The 17,805-nt window shown below is 39.2% G+C and overlaps 1 protein-coding gene across 1 annotated transcript; it reads right to left on the reverse strand.

Moving 5' to 3' along the window:
- Nucleotides 1-6,973: 6,973 nt before the first annotated feature.
- Nucleotides 6,974-7,621, reverse strand: LOC149848607 (vacuolar iron transporter homolog 4-like). The gene has a single exon (XM_090004875.1). The coding sequence runs from the start codon at nt 7,619-7,621 to the stop codon at nt 6,974-6,976; it is 648 nt and encodes a 215-aa protein (XP_089861001.1).
- Between the last annotated feature and the right edge of the window lie 10,184 nt (nt 7,622-17,805).

Genomic DNA, 17,805 nt, shown 5'->3' on the forward strand with positions numbered 1-17,805 from the left:
GACGTAAATCTGTCGCCAAGCCGTGGTCGTCGTTTAGTACCGACGGATTGACGACAGAATATATCGCTCATTATTCCATCGCAATTAGAGACGGACCTGGCGACGAATTTATTCTGTCGCCAATTAGCATCGAAAAATTCGCGACGTAAGCATACCGTCGCCTAGTCGTCGCTAATCCGTCGCTAAGACTGTTAGCGACGGAATAGCGACGGAATGTGGTCGTTGCTAATCCACGGCTTTGTTGTGGTGAATGGAGTGAGGCAAGGCGGGGCCCGTTTTCCCATATCCATTGTCATCCCTATATACATCTGAAAGCAAGAAAGCTCTTTTGGGACCTTTTATTTGATAAAGTTCCTCTAAATTCTTTTTCTGTAAATACATCATCTGAATATATATATATATATATATATATATATATATATATATATATATATATATATATATATATGGAGATGGACGAATTCTTCGCTGCTTATTTTTTTAATTAAATTATCTTCTTTCTATAAAACAAAAAAGATGTAGGATAATAACCTAACAGCCATCCATCTCGCGCTTAGATAAGATGTTCCTAGAGTTCCAACTGGCCGGAGCTTCAGCCTGGTTTTGAACTGGCTCCGACCCATATTGTCGAGAGGTGGTTCACAATGGGAAAGAATGACAACTACTTTGGAGCTCCGCTTGCCGAATCTTGAACGTTTCACTAGCTCCTATAATTGGAATGTAAAATTCTTGATAAGACACGATAAATTGAGTGTATGTCCTATTCTCAATGTATCTCAATTTAATTAACGTGATTTATCATTTTTACAAGTTATAAATAGTTTTCAATATTTCTATTTCTAAATTTACTTGAGAGTTTATTTATTTTTCCTTTTATTAATTTTATGAGCTTTTTCCTTCTGAAAAAAAAAAACAGAAAGTAGGATTTGTGTCTACGTGTTAAAATTGGGTTGATGATTTGATGTAGGAGAGGAACTCACTGCATCATCTGCTCTACAATCCGGTTATGGTTAGGGGTGGCAATCGGGTCGGGTTGGCGGGTCGGGTTGGCGTGTCAGCATACCTCAACCCGAACCCGATCCGTTTATTAAACGGGTCAGCTGTGGCAAACACGAACCCGACCCGTTTAATAAACGGGTAACCCGACACAACCCGCCAACCCATTTAATAAATGGGTTGGGTCGGGTAAACGGGTTGGCAGGTAGGTAGGTTGACGGGTCGGGTTGGCGGGTTGACGGGTCGGGTTGACGGGTCGGGCAGACGGGTTGGCGGGTCAGGTTGGCGGGTTGGCATACCCTCAACCCGAACCCGACCTGTTTAATAAACGGGTTACGCAGGTCGACCCGTTTATTAAACGGGTTGGCTTAAGCCCAACCCGAACCCGCCTAAGAGGCGGGTTGGCGGGTCGGGTTGGTGGGTCGTGTCAGAAATTGCCACCCCTAGTTATGGTGGTTAATGTCCCTCTCTAATGGAATTGGTGCTTTTCTTGCCTCTTCAAGGTTTGAGAGAAGAAATTTCAGCCTACCAGCTGACAAGTGGTTATCAGTGGATCTGGTTTCAGATCCAAATCTGACTAAAAACATGGTAAAGTTCTGGATCTGGATGTGACTCAATCCCCTTTGACAATGGATCCAGAAAAGGGTCAACTATATAGGTTTTTCTATAAAAATATATAAAGTGAGTCGGGTCAGAATTAAATCTGACCCTGTTTTGAACCTATTTGTTAATCCAATCTAGACCCGGATCTAACTAAATCCAAAATTATTTGTTTCTAACCCAATCCATTTATAAAGCAGGAGTGGTCTGTATCCACCCAAATTTGGAATCAGACATAGATGTAACCCGTTTGTAGCTCTACTACTACCCAGTAGGGGTGTCAATGGGTCTAGTTTACCCAGACCAAACCGACCTCAAGTCCTCCTAACCCAACTTGTCTGACTTTGCATTTGGTGAAGAATGTACACGCCCAAAAGAGCTTTCTCCATTCACATTGTGAAGCGTGGATTGCACTAGTATGGATTGTTAAATAATATTTTAAATTTGACTTGAAACGATGAAAAAGTAAACGCCACATTCAATTATCAGACATGCATGTGTAGAGGTGTCAACGGGTCGGGTTTGGTTCGGACCCAGGTTGAACCAGACTTTGACCCGATTTTTGGGTATGGTATTGGGTTCAGACCGGGTCTAATCAAGTCCACTATAATAGAAACCATACTCGGACCCGATATAAACTACATGAACCAGACCCAGACCATACCCGGTAAAATAACATTTTTTATCATATTTACATTGAAAATTTGCGGGGTTGGGCCCGGGTCTGGTATAAAATTTCACAAACTATAACTGGATCCATGTATTAATTGGCCCTTGGGGTCTGGACCCGGGTTTTAATCGGGTCTTCTTATTTATCACCATACCCGAACCCTATAGGGTTTGGTCCGGGTCGGGTCCGGGTAAACTGGACCTGTTGACACCCTTATGCATGTGTTCAATATATTTGTTATTTTTGGAGAAGTCTACTTTAAAAGTAGGAGTGGACATCAGGTCGGTTCGGGTTGGCTCAACTATAATCAGGCTCGGGCCAGAACCCTTTAAGCCAGACCTATAACTAGGTTAGGCTTGTCAAGACCTATGTATTTTGGACATGGGCCCGGCGAGACTCTATTCGAGCCTGAACTGCAAAGTGCAGCTCAAGCCAACCTGATTCTGTCTAGGTAACCGAAGCCCGATGGCCACCCTTATATAAAAGAAAGAAGATCATGCCATACCACCTTGGATGTGTCTCATCTTGAAAGTGAACGATACCTATAAAAAGTGTACAGATGGTGTTTGATACTAAAGATAAGTCGCTCTTTTAGAGAGGGTGGTGTGTGTTATCCCCCGAAGACGCATTGAATGCCACAATGCGTGTTCGAGGGTCTGAATGAGCGCCACATATGTAAGCACATGGGGCTTGTATTCTTGTGTGTGTCGGCATCACTTAGCATCAGAGTCCAGTGCGGTTGCAAAGACTTAAGTACTCTTTTTTGCTATTCTTGCCATGAAACGATGGTTCGAGAAAATGACAAAAATATCCTTCATTCAAAAAAAAGGAAACAACGGTTCAAAAAAAGGACAAAAATGTCCTCCATCCAAAAAGTTGAGGATGATGTTGACTCTTCAAAGTCTAAACAGCGAAACGAACCTGAAGCGCTCTCTCTTTCTTTTCTGTTTGAACTTTTCATCGTCATCTTCTTCTTCTTTCTTCATCGTGAAACATTGTAAAACCCCTCTCTCTCTCTCTCTCTCTCTCTCTCTCTCTCTCTCTCTCTCTCTCTCTCTCTCTCTCTTTCTCTCTCTCTCTCTCTCTCTCTCTCTCTCTCTCTAGATAAGAAATTAAGGGAGGCAAAGAGTTAGTGATCCGATGGTGATCGTCATCCTCTTTCTGCTAGCAGTGGTCGGAATGCTGCCCTCGTCCAACGAGCAACCGACTACGGCGGCCCCTCCTCTGCCTTCGAGGGACACCTACAACAGAGTCTTCCTCCAGTGCACCTACAACAAAGTCTTTCAAAGTATAATCTGTCTACCCCCTACGTCGGCAATGCTTCTTATCAGAGCAATGCCTTATAGGCCACCCTGACGTTGCTCAACACGGGCGTCGGGAATGACATGTTCCTCTCCAGCTTTCTCATCATGGACCTCAAGACTGCCATCGGGACGACTGACGACTACAGCCTGATCATGGCGAAGATCATGCTCAAGGGGGCGATGTTCGGCATCGCGATTTACGAAAATTGCATAGCGTAAAAAAATAGCAAATCGCAAAATCGAGTAGCGATTTATGAAAATCGCGTAGTGAAAAAAAAATAAATAGCAAATCGCTATGCGATTTTCTTAAATCGCTATATCGAGTAACGATTTACGAAAATCGCATAGCGAAAAAAAATGGCAAATCGCTAAATTGAGTAGATTTATAAAAAATCACATAGTGAAAAAAAAATTAAAATCGCTAAATCGAGTAGCGATTTACGAAAATCGTGTAGCAAAAAAAAATCGCGGAAAAGTGTGTTATAAAAAACTCGAGTAAGAAACAACCGAAGAAAACATATGAGCGTCACGATCAAACAAAACAGCGGGACCCGCACCGGGGGAGCCCCCGGACCTCCCTCCCGTAATGGCAAAAACTCTGAATCTGGCTTCACAACTCATCAAGTTGAACCATGCTACAGTCAGTGCGCAGGTCAGTCGGTGCTTGATGGAGCAGTGTAAGATCGTCTGTTTGATGTGCACATAGGTAGAAAGAGAAGGAAGAGAGAGAGAGGGTTGATGTTCATGACCTTCTTCGGGGGATTCCTTTATCGGATAATCCTACACTGGAGTCTTAAATAACCATCTTCGGGATACTTAAGTCTTTGCAACCGCTCTTTTTTCTAGAATCGTCATTTTTATGGCACCCATGGAGGAAAGGGTACTTAAGTCTTTGCAACCGCACCGGACTCTGATGCTAATTGATGCTGACAAACATGGGGATATGAGCCGCACGTGCTTACATACGTGGCACTCATTGGGACCCCCGAACATGAGATGTAGCTAACGACCGCCTTCGGGGGGGGGGGCATATAACTTGCTTGGGCTCTTTTAGGATAGTTTTTTTTATTTATAATCCAAAGAAACCGCACCCGGCATGAAGACCTGATCGTGTTGGCTCAGCCTTGGCATAAAACTCTGAGGCTAGGACCCCTGCCTGTGGGGACTATGCTACGCGTTGGTTTGCACAGAAGGGCGACACCTATAGAAATCGAACCTTGACTGCTCGTCTAGCAGCCAAGGCCCCCACCTCTATGCGCCAAAAAAGCTGGAAGAAATGAAGATTAAAAATCACACATTTGATGGTGCGCATGGGTCTGGCAAGAAACCGGAAGGTCTTTTTTTGGGGAGAAAAAATTGGCACCATCAAACGCCCTCTCAAAGAATGAAGGGACCATCCAAGACATGGACGAACTTTGGAACGATGTTTTGAGTTTTGTTTAGTTGGCACTCTTTTAATATGTTTAAATAAGTAAACTTAAAGTTTTAAAATTACTTTAATTTTAAATAGGAAAGAAACTTTATCTATAAGTAAATGTGATACACAGAGTATTAATGGGATCCAACTTTGAAAAAGTGACTTAGTAGGGGCCTTGTCAGACTCCATTCACAAGCCAACATTACTCGTAAACCACTGTTAATTTGCTCTCTCTCTCTCTCTCTCTCTCTCTCTCTCTCTCTCTCTCTCTCTCTCGTCGTCGTCGTCATCAACTGCAAGTAAAGGTGTATATGTGAATGGGTAAGAGCTATATCAACTCAATTTGACCTTATGGATGTGTTTAATATGGTTTTTTTTTTCAGAACATACTTTTATGTCAAAAATTCACAAGCCAATGTGAATCGCACATTGGTTTGTGGATTTTTGACATACATGTGATCTTTTAGGGCACTTTTGAAAGCGAGAAAATTCCTAATAGGAAAAGTTGATACGAGAAGTTTTGAAAAAGAAATATTTTGCTTGTTTGTGTAGCATGAGAAAAACAAAGTAAGAAAATCTTAAAAAAAATGAGAGAGAGGAGGGTGGTGGTGGAGTTTCCACCACCGCTCTCTCTTTTGCCTTAGATCGATTTATTGCCAATCGAGGGCCTTCATTCTTGAGCTCATCGAAATTCCTCTGCTTTTGCATTTGCCGAAAATCCATTAGGATTTGGTTGTTGTGGCCTTGCCCTAATTGATGGGGAAAGGCGGGTAGGATGAGAGAGAGTCGAGCCCGCCGCAGGCGGCCGACGGCAACCCCTTCCCGGCATGGCAAACTACAAGGTGAGCACTAAGCAGGGGCTGTCCTGGGAGGTGGCAGACCACCATCGGATCTACGGCCCCAATGAGCTCAAGCGCCACAACAGGCCCTTGGTGTGGCACCTGATCTCGAACCAGTTCGAGGACACACTAATGCAGATCCTGCTGGTCGCTACTGTTGTCTCGTTCATGCTGGCGTCGTACAATGACGACAAGGGTGATCACCACCACCGGTGGGTGGTCACTGGCCTCCCATGACCGACCGGTGGTGGTGGATGGTGGTGGTGGTGGTGAGATGGATGGTGACAGTGATGTGGTTGTGAGATGGGTGGTGGGAAGTATAACAATAATTTTTTTCTTGGTAGGAACATCCCTCCATCCTTCCATCGATGAATCAAAAAGTATACTTTTTAGAAAAACTGTCTCGGAGATAAAGTTTCTCTTGTTTGGAAGGGTCAGAAGATTTGTACGAATCTTTCATTTTGCATCCCGTTTTCTACATCTTTCTCGCTTTCAAATGTACCCTTAAGCTGCAATTTTTCTTACATTGTGGACCATTGATTTTTTAAAGCATCAAATATTTGTTTACACTTCGCAATTGCTCGATCCAAAATTAGCGAGTGCACACAAAGAGGGCGCTTCTATGGTGGTATACTTATGGTAGTAGACACTTGATTTACATGGACCTAAGCTCGAAAAGCAAAATCAAACCATTGGTTCATGTTTAGCATATTCTATTTATTATTTTCATGTGTTAAAAAAAAATTGTTTTATACCATTTTCAAACCACGCTTATTTTTATGAATTGTGAGCCGTTGATTTTTGCCATCACAAAAATGAATAAAACCTTCTCATATACTAAATAAATCATGTTAGACACATATATACGGTTAGATGTAATCATTTGTTGGCTACTTCTATGCAAACAAGAGTGTGTGTATCATGGTGCAGAACCTGCATGAGAGATAGAGAGAGATGCACTACCAGGTTTCCTTTACAGTTATTTAAATAATATTTATTTATTTAGATCACTTAAGTTCAGTGATCCTCCATTAATCATCAGCCAATACATGATACTTTGTGGTTGTTCATAGCAAATCACGCTTCAGCTAGAGACATCTTATTTTCATTGAGTGACTGCCCCCCCCCCCCCCTCCTTTTTATCCCTTCACATCATTTTGGATCCAACCAGCTTCATAAACCCAAAAGTGAGCAGCATGGCCGCCCAGCCCCCAACCAAGACCCTTAGTGAGGACCTCACCACAGGGGCCCTCCCCAGCACTGCACCCAGGGCACCAAACCCCACCAGTGCAAGGCTTGATACCCCTCCAACCACCCCAACCCTCACAGTGTACTGCCTTACAAATGCAGCAGACATCAGAGGCACAAGTGCACCAACAGTGAAGGCTAGTGCAGAAGCAGATGCTGCCTGGAATGGCCTCGGCAGTTGGGCCCCCTCCTCACCACTACCACCACCACCACCTCCCTCTGCTCCACTCTTATCAGCTCCCTCAGCCCTCATCTTCTCCCTCTTCAACTGGGCTACCTCTATCTCCAGTTGCGAGTAGACGGACACAAACTCACCGATGGCCATGCTGCAAGCTCCGGCAAGTAGTCCCGCAAAGCCTGACAAAATCATGGCCTTCACATCTTGCTTAACTGCACCAATTCCCATCATCAAAGAGGCTGTGGAAACAAGGCCATCATTTGCACCGAGGACGGCGGCCCTCAACCACTGAGACCTTTGTGAGTAATCGAAATTAACTTCCTCGCCTTTCAATTCGCGGTCATTTACATCAATAACTACTTTAGCCATGGCGATGATGATGATATGATAATAATAGTAATAATAATAAGAATGGTCTAGTATAACAGCTAAGTTGGATGCGGTGATGATGATGATGATGATAATAATAATAACAAAAAGAAGAAGAAGAAATGGTTCAGTATGAGAGATAAGTTGTTCTCTTCACCAAGGTGTCTATCTCACCCAGTGTGAAAATTCCCAGCTTGCCTGTCCAAAGTAGACCAAGAAAGGAGAAAATCCCAAGGATGAAAGAAGTTACTGGAGAAATTCTAAGCGTGTGGAGTACACAAGCCTAGCACCAGGCGCGTACACACGTATATATAGAAATATGGATACTGGGGGCAACTCGTGTCCTGTTGATGAGTGGAGCTGAGCACTAAGAAATAAAAGTGAAAGTGGGCTACCTTGATCCTACATGGTCATTTTTGTGTCATCCACTTGGTTTCATGCTTTTCCTCTCACTAAATTTGGCAATGTAAGTTTTGGGGGAGTATGTGTTATGAGAAACTTTTCTTTACTGGGGTCATCAGATTAAAGACAAAGCTATGTAAAATGAACCTCATTATCTCTATAATTAAGAAAAGCAGTCAAAGGTGCAATTAAAGTTCCTTGAAATGATTCACATTATGATTCCAAAAAAAAAAATGATTCACATTATTTTAAGTTTTATAGTAGTGCTCGAAATGGGACTCTGCCTCAATATGATTTCAGCATTTTATGACACATTGTCAATGTTTTCTTATCTATTTAACATTTCAAGACAATCATTCTGTTTGATAGCAGGGAAATGATTTATGGCCTTTCCTGTCCACCTTTGGATTCAATTCTTTTAATATATACTTTTATTACAAATCGGTTGCTCCTTTAATATGGTTTCACATCTTGCTAATTTTTTAATTGAATAATAGCAGGAATGCACTTTTTAGAAAGTTAGAAGATAAAAATCGGTTAAACTGTATTACAATTTCACTTTCATTTTCCCGCTTTTTTGTTTCTCCCTCTAGGCAGGTCGGGGGATATTCTCCTGTGAACCCAAGACCTACTTTGCTAAGATAGCAAGCCACTACCATACCACCCCTATCACACTCAACTGCATAGTAGTTTCTCCTAATAGCAGTAGGTTTACCTCTCTCTCTCTCTCTCTCTCTCTCTCTCTCTCTCTCTCTCTCTCTCTCTCTCTCTCTCTCTCTCTCTCTCTCTCTCTCTCTCTGAGTACTTAAGAATAACGATAGGATATGCTAATTGTAACAAGTATATCTTTTCCATGTACAAGCATCAATGATTGTAAAAGCAACATCAAGATAAGATTAAAAACATGTAAAGATAGTTATGAAAGAAAGAAGAGGAAGAAAATTGGAGGAAAATGAAGAAGGCGATATGGGAAGGTAGTTGTACCAGTCTTAAAGTCATGCATAACCCATGCATGGTCCCTGGAGAGAGGGAAAGGCCAAAGGCCAAGGAGGTACTTCAAAAAAAAAAATCGGTTTGCTTTGTTATGCTTCTCTTTTGTGAACCAGTTGCCTACCCTATATACGTTAGTGACATGTCAATGGGATGCGTTTCTTCCCATTTCCGTTTTGTACTTTCTTAATAAAAGGACAATGGATTGCTGAATCGATCATCACTCAAGAGAGAGAGAGAGAGAGAGAGAGAGCATCATGATGTGGGGATGACCCACTGCATGTTAAAACGCAATGTGAGAGATAATGGAAGGTTGGAGCTCTTGTGGAATGCACACTCTTTTCCCATTAATCTAAATTATCCTCTCTCTCTCTCTCTCTCTCTCTCTCTCTCTCTCTCTCTCTCTCTCATGATTGAAGGATTAAAACCTATGTGATAAACCTACAGGAACGACCTGACACGTGAGTCGAGTTCTACACGTGGGTTCAAAAGTTTTTGGAAAATTAAGATACGGCAATGCAGTTTCTTAGTTTTTAAACCAATAAAAACTATTTTTAGCATTTTAATCTACAAAGTACATTTTTGTTAACATATTATTAAAACCTTAAAAAGCAATTTAAAATATTAAAATAATGTTCGAATGCATCAAAGTTGTGCCACCATGTCATAGGGTGTCCGACTCGTGTCATTTGTGACACGTTCAGTAAGTGGTGTGTCATTGTCACATAGCTTAAAACTTTTAAATTTCAATATTTACATGAGAGCAGATCTAGTAATAGGGCCCAATCTTGGGAGAACACGGATCCCATCATTTGAAATAGGATGAGCTTCATCATACATTCAATCCTAACCATCCAATAGATTGAATGTATGATGGAACTTATCCTATTTCAAATGATGGGATCCATGTTCATGTTTGAATGCCATGCATCGGCCCCCCTAACCTAAGGATGCCGTGGCATACAGATATTGGACCCAGTCAGGTCCTGGGGCCCACAATCTTATGAGCCCCTTGCATCCTGCCGTTTGAGGCTCACAACCACAAGTGACAAATAAAAAAGCAATTGAATGACAAGATGTTCTCAAGGATGCCCAAAATCAAAATTTTAACACACACATACAGAGACACAAAACCTTCAAGAGCAAATAAGGTAAACCAGCATTTTACAAGGTTATTGTAAAATGTCAACACAGAATATGACAACTCTCTTGTTCTGCATCCAAAAGGTAGATACTGGGTCCCACCACATAGGGCAGAGTTCACTTTGCATTGGCGTTTTACAAAAAACGTCTTACCTAATCTGCTTCTTACATATAATGCATATAAAATACAAATTTCAGTGACATGAGGGCATTTTTCCATTTTTTGAAGCCGTTGAGATTGCATTGGCTATGTGAGACTCAGATAGGCGATGATAACTTCGATATTTCATTCAGGAAAGATGATATATTATATATTACATTAGCTTGAGCATATCCACAGAATGTGGATGAGGATGAAAAACTAGGAAAGAAAAATTACAAAAATTACAGCAATAAAAAAAATTAAAAAATGGAAAGTAAAATACAACATTCAAATCCTTTCAGATCTCAGCGTGAATCACCTTTAATATGGAATCTCTCAGCTTGGTAACGTCGCTTCCATCCTTAGAGATAAGGACGAGAATATATAGGGATCCCTATAGTTCCATCGTATATCCTTGTCTCAATGTCACAAATGCCAGGCTTGCATAAAAGATATTATCAAGAGCTTTGGTAAAAAAAATCAGACTCTTTGGATTGAACATAAATAGTACGAACCCCTGATGCATTTTTCTTCGAATAAACTGATAATCTAAGTTTATGTACTTTGTCTTTTTATGGTAAATTGTATGTTGCTTGATTGTCACAAAACAAATCAGCTGCTTGAGAAGGTGAAACTTGGAGGTCTGCTAACAAGTTGATGCAGGAGCGGAGCATATAAGAATCCATTTGAATCCATTTTCATTTTAGATTTCTATTTTAGTTTTTGTTTATGGATCACTATATCGGATCCATATTTTTAGGATAAATCTTATATTTTTTGAAGAGTAATTTGCTTTAATTAGAATTAGGTAAAATCTCATCTATTTATAGACGAGGGATCTCTTTAGTTGATTACAGTTGAATGAGATAAATCAGTTATTCTCTTTTCTTTTACTTTCATGTTTTTCTTTTTATTTTCTATACTTTTCTTATATTTTATACTTTTTTTAGGTAATTAATAGAGATAATCATAATTGGGTAGCTTCTTCGTAAATCTGGTGACACATTTACATCAAAGTAGCATCAGAGAAAGGGATTATTGCCTTGATTCCATTCAAGGAACGATCTTGTTGATTTCATCTGATTTGTGAAGCAAAATTCAAGGAGGGGTTTCATCGATTACATGCTTTACAACTCTGTGTGCTTAACCAACAAAATGGCTCAATAGTATTTCACAACACATCGGCCCCTTTCTTGTGCAGCCACACTTAGCTCCAATCAGGGGCGTAGCTAGGATTCATGTGAGGGGGGGGCAAACAGGAGTGTAGCAAAAAAATTTGTATTTGTGTGATAGTCGGTGGTTCGGGGGCAGCGCCCCCGAAAAAAAAAAATTTGAGATAAAATAAAAATGGCTACAATTATTAATAAAAATCTATTTCATATGGACAAATCAAACTATTTGCTGCAGTAAGGGCTGGGCTAAAAAATGGATAAAAATCTATTTCATATGGAATCAGGGCAGGGCTAGGACTGGGCTTTTTAAAAAAAAAAAAAAAATTAACTGTTTGGGGAGGCAGGACTGGGCTACAGCCCAGTCCTGCCCCCCCTAGCTACGCCCCTGGCTCCAATGGACTGCGGCTACATTACTGGTTGGAACCAGTCCAACCACCTCACTCTACCAGGTTCAAGCCGCCAAGGATTCATCGCCCCGCACTCCTCATCTCATGTGCATTTTCAGGCAAGGCAGGACCTGTCTGTCAGCATGGCCACGTCTGGTGACCATCCACTAGATTGGACAGGCTGGTAGAACTCAGCCCTGCCAGCGGTTAAGCCTGCTGCAAATTTTTTTGGCTTCCTCATTTAAAATAAAATCAACAACAGTTAGAGCAACACATGCTTCTAGCATACATGGCCCGAAGTGATTCACATCCAACCACCAACCTATCTCAAAAGTAATTTATGCAAAATTATAAAATTTCATTGAACATAAAACACACGCGGTTTCCAAACATGTTCACGATATACATTCAAAACATACAAAATGAATGCATATTAAGCCAAGTGCATACGCATGCAAATAGATGCTTGCCGGCACACCATTCATAAACAATTTCATTCATATAATCAACCAAACATGCATATGATCACAGTCATGTAAAAATCAAAATTATTTTCAGATTCATGTATATATCTTTCCTCTCAAAAATCAGAAGGGGCAAAGGACGCACCTGCCCTAGGTTGGCAGCTTGCCGCCAACCTAGTCTAGTTGGTCGGAGCATCCCTCCCCAGCCAGAGTCCTCACAGGTGCATATATATCCTCTCTCTTCCTCTCCACAGTTATCACATCCCCCTCTTCACCCAAACATGATCGACGATAGCCTTTGTTGACTAGAGAACATCCAGTGAGCCATTGCAGGCCTCTCTCCTCCCTATTCGGCGATAACCATGGTTGTCATCCCCGACCTCAGCCATAGGTGCACCATGGGATGCAGGTGGAGGGATTCCTAATCCTAACTCCACCCCGACCCCCCTTCCCCATCATGAGAGTGGGTGGGTGAAAATTGGTTCAACACATTATTGATTTTCATCACTTGGTTCTTTTCTTGTTCCATCATCCCATGCTGATTCATATGCCCTGAGAATCGGTTTTCAACCTCTTCAACTCAGTCATGACCTGAAACCTGTTTTAACCAATTTTGACCTTGTTTTGGATCGACCTCAAACCCTATAAACTTGACCCAATATTACAAGACCCAAAAATCTCCAACTGATCCAAAATTCTTCAAATTTGCCTCGTCTTTATCCAAAACTTTGTTTGAACCAAATTGGACAAGATCAAACCCAAACCCTACCTAAAATTGTTGACCAATAGTTAGAGTATTAGATGTGTGTTGAGTATGATGATGGATTGGACATTTCAAAGTTCATAGGCCGCCATGATCCAAATGTATTCTTTGATTGGATTCAAGCAATGGAGCGGACCTTCGAGGTGAACCAGATCTCAGAGCATAAAAAAGTTCTCCTAGCAACTATTGCATTTTGTGAGATTGATAGATGGTGGTGGATGGACGTACAATTCAACCGTAAGAATAGAAAAATAAACAAAGATCAAACATGGATTAAGATAAAGAAATTGATGTGAGTTAGGTTTGTGGATCAACTATATAACACCCCAATTTTTATAAGCCAAAAAATGGTTCTTTTTTTTTAAATCCTTTTAAAAAATTTAACAATAAACAACAAAAAAACTCATCGGGTCCAAAAGTTGGTGTGCTACTTCCTGTATTCATGCATAATCATTTAATTATGGAATTAAAAAAATTAATCCAAACATTCATAAAATAGAACCAAATGTCCATAATTATCCATAATCAATTACATTTATCCTTGAATTAAAATTTAAATAATAAAAATTAGAGTCTAAAAATTCATAAGGGAAAAGGAAAGGTATGCTCAGTCTCCATCGCAACCTCCCACCTTCGTATGTAAGCACCTACTCACTACCTTGAAAATATTAAAATACATAAGGTCAAACATAACACGTCTCAGTAGCATAGATTATACTAAACTTGAAAAAGAAATTACGAAACAAGAATCTCATCTAATTTTCATAAAGATAATTAAGCAAAACTAAGGAATTATGCATACATTATAATTGAACAGCACATTAACATCAAATAAAATAAATATACATGAAGAATTAAAATGTATGTACTTACCATATATAGAAGCCCTTTGATGCATGAATCGATTCTTGTCTTTAATTATATTTTCTTTCTTAAATGATGCATGCAATGCCTAACTAATATGCATACATATTAGGTTTCACTTCTTAGCCTTGTTGGTACGACACATGCCTGAAAACTGGATCAGGGTCGTAGCGCAGGAGTATTTTAATACATAAGGGTGGCTTTGATCTGGCCAGACACCTTTTATCAGGAATAGGGTGAGGGACGATAATTCAAGAGAAATTCCCAACAGTGTTGTGAGAGGCGTACGCCTCAGTACTTGAAGCGTACGCCTCACAGGCGGGGCACACGCTCAAGGTACTGAGGCGCACAGTCAGTACCTGAAGCGTTCTGAATACATAATTATCTAAAATAATTTCAAATATAACACTGTTTGGATTGCCCTTTCAGCTAAATTAAATGTTTGATACAAGTTTCAATAGCATTAATAGCTCCTGATTAATTGTGTGGTGGTAAACCACTCAAAATCTTGCATTAGTATAACTAACTTAAATTTACATATACCTGTATATAAGTAAGAGATATGGGCAAAAGTGCATTGCTGAAAAACTATAGTTTCATGATGGTTCTATTGCATGTATGCATTTGATATGTCCAAGAAAAAAATATTTATATGCATCACTAATAAAAAAAAATTTGTTTAGGCCATTTTTGATGGAAACAAATTCAAGGTTATAATTTAAAAAATTAGGAGCTATTTATTTTTCAAGTCCATCAAAAACCTTATATTTACTAAATCAACCATCAAACAAACTCATATATGTATATAACAAACTCATATATGTATATTTATATTAAAAAACCATTTACCAATGCTATTTTATTAATATTATATATTTTATTATTTTGATCATGAAGCTTATGCTTCAACGCCTCGAGGCTTACGCTTCGCTTCATAACATGCTCAATGCCTCGCTTCGCCTCATCGCATTTAACAACCTTGATTCCCAATACCTTTAATTTTGATGCATTAGATTTTCACTCATGAGTATCTTATCCTCTACGCTGTAGTCTATTGTAGAGGTTTCCCCATAAAATTGTAGGAGGAGAGGAGCAACCTTTTATGCTCAAAACATAACTTATCCCATGAAGTTTTGTACCACTTGCCACTTTCCCAGCAAGTGTCTTTTACTTTTGATGTTGCATTTTTTACTTTATTACTTAATGTAATATCGTGTACTTTTCACACTTAGTTAAATTTAAATTTTTTTTAAAATTTGGCTAAGTATAAAAAAAAATCGGTAGAATCTTGATTTTAGGCTGATGTTCTTTGAGTCTAGGCTTGGCCCAAGTCTCATCAACAAGGTCTAGATAAACCAATCGAAAGGTGATAAAAAGTTTTATTTTCAACCTTTAAATTTAAGTAAAATTTGGGTTAAATTTAGACGAATTTCAAAGGCAAAATTCAAGTTATATATCATTGGATGCATCTCAAAATTTTGAGCGTAATGATATTTTACTTTTTAGAATTCAGGCTACGGTTGGCCCAAAACCCATAATTTTTCAAAAAAAAGTTGCCTCGACGAGAAGGTCCGGATATGGATTGGATTGGATCAAATGCTTTTGATCCAAATTAATATGGATCTAGACTCTGTCCAAGACACATATTAATTAGGAATTGATCCAGCCCATGACCCAATTGGAGTTTGGATATGGATTTGGATCTGAATCCAGATTTGAAACCCATACCCAACAAAAATACAACTTTAAATGTAATTTTTATATTTAAATTGAAGTTAACTAGAGTTAAAAGGACTCCCATAGGGATAAGGTACCCTCTAAAAGTTTCCAGATATTTAAATATTAATATTTATCTAATTAATTAATTCTAAAATTTATTTTGTTAAGTTGTTTAGGACTCCTTAGAAGATTCCTTATATAGGTATATTAGGCTAAAGAAGGTTTGAGAAAGTTTAATTAAATTAGAAAAAAAGATTTGAAAAGTCAACATAATAGAGTTTTAAATCTTTTGAAAAGAAGAGTGAGAGAGAGTGAGTCTCAATTAGGGATTAGCCTCTATCCCTCTCTAGAAGGGCTGGATGGATAAGAGGGGGTGTCACCCCCCTTGTTATCTATATCTAGATAAAAAAAATGTGAACCCCAAAGAGGGAGGAAGAAAGAGAGAGAGAGAGAGAGAAAAGGGAGAAGGAGAAGAGCATAGAGGAGGCCTTCTTCACATCTAGACATCCGGTGTTTCATCCATCCATTTTAATTTTTCAATCTATGAATAAGGTATGGGTTTCTTCTCTTGTTTAAAATGAGAAAAAAAACATGGATTGGATTTCCATATAAGATTTTAGTGAAAATCTATGAAAAAAGAGTAAATCTGAATATTTACTCTAATATACACTGATGAGATTAACGAGTTTTCTCTTTCTGGGGTTTGTTTTGGGGGAAAATACATATATCAATATATATATATATAGTATAAAGTGTCACAGATCCCTAGAGCTGGACCGATCTGTCATGTTTTAACATGTGCAGATCTGGTCCAGATCTAGAGGACTATAGTTTGAAAAGAAACATGTATGTGATCTGCATATAGTTAGAATACTTTTTGTTTATGCATATTGTCCTGATAAAACAAAAATTTTGTTGTGATTATTGTTCATGATTAGAACAACATGTATTGTTGCATGTGCATGACTATTGATTCTCTTTTTAATTTCACGTAAAAATGTGAATGCAAAAAAAATCAGTATATGCTTGTTTCTTGAAGGTAAATATGTTTAGTACATGCATGAATGAGTTTGACTGTGCATACATATGAATACCTAAATTTTTAAAATATGTACATGCATGTACATTTGACAAAGATATTATATATGCATAAATTTTTGGGTTTTGAGTGGCTCGGCTAGAGTAGGTCTGGCAGTCCCTGCCAAGCCCAACCACTTGGCTAGGTTGGTGCAAGCCTAGCAGACTCTACCAGGCCAGCCACTCGGTTGGACTGAAATCTGGTATAGTCTAGACCTAGCCGACCCATTGGCTAGGCTGACATACTGTAAAAAAATACCAGATATTTTAAAAGGATTGATATTTTAAAAAAAAATACTTTATTCAAGCTTGTTGTAGTCGGGCTGCCTGGTAGCCCAGCCGAGCTGGGCAGGCTTTGGCTCGGTTAGGCCCAGCCCAGCCACTCGACTAGACTGGTACATGCCTGAGAGACCCTGCCAGGCCCAACCTATATAGTCCTATAAAAAAAATAGAAAAGTATAAAGTTTTTTTTATTGTGCTAGCAGGGTGTTGCCGACCCAGCTGAACCAGGTTTAACTGGGTAAGTGTTGGGTCTGTCATGCCTTGTCGACTGGGATGGTTGGGTTCGATTGGCAAAAAAAAGATAGATATATATATATATATATATATATATATATATATATATATATATATATATATATATATATATATATATATATATATATATATTATCATGTGTTTGAAAATGCACCTTCCTTTGGACAAAATGCTTGAATTGCTTATGTGAAAAACATTCAGATTTCGTATGTGGCTGTATGCATTTTATGCATAAGTGAGGGTCAAATTAGTATATGTAAACTTTTAATTTGTGCTCGCTCTATGTGCTTATGTGAATCTAGAACAAGAACTCAATTATGCATGTTAATTTCCAGATTTGCTATTTGTCTTAGACTTAGCCTTATGCATGCAAAAGAATGATATTTTTCACATGCTTAGACTTGATATGTTATGCATGATCAAGGTGTTAATGTAAAGCTACTTTATATGCATGTGCAAACCCAAAATTTATGTGTTTTGGCACGTGCATAATTGCATGAGTGATTTCATGTTTAGTTGAAATGA

Source organism: Nuphar pumila, chromosome 1 (assembly GCF_984573655.1).
Source record: "Nuphar pumila chromosome 1, dmNupPumi1.hap1.1, whole genome shotgun sequence".
In the NCBI taxonomy this organism is placed as follows: Eukaryota; Viridiplantae; Streptophyta; class Magnoliopsida; order Nymphaeales; family Nymphaeaceae; genus Nuphar; species Nuphar pumila.

Bases quoted from the DNA above. Each gene is read 5' to 3' on its own strand.
- LOC149848607 (XM_090004875.1), bottom strand. From the start codon at position 7,621: ATGGCTAAAGTAGTTATTGATGTAAATGACCGCGAATTGAAAGGCGAG.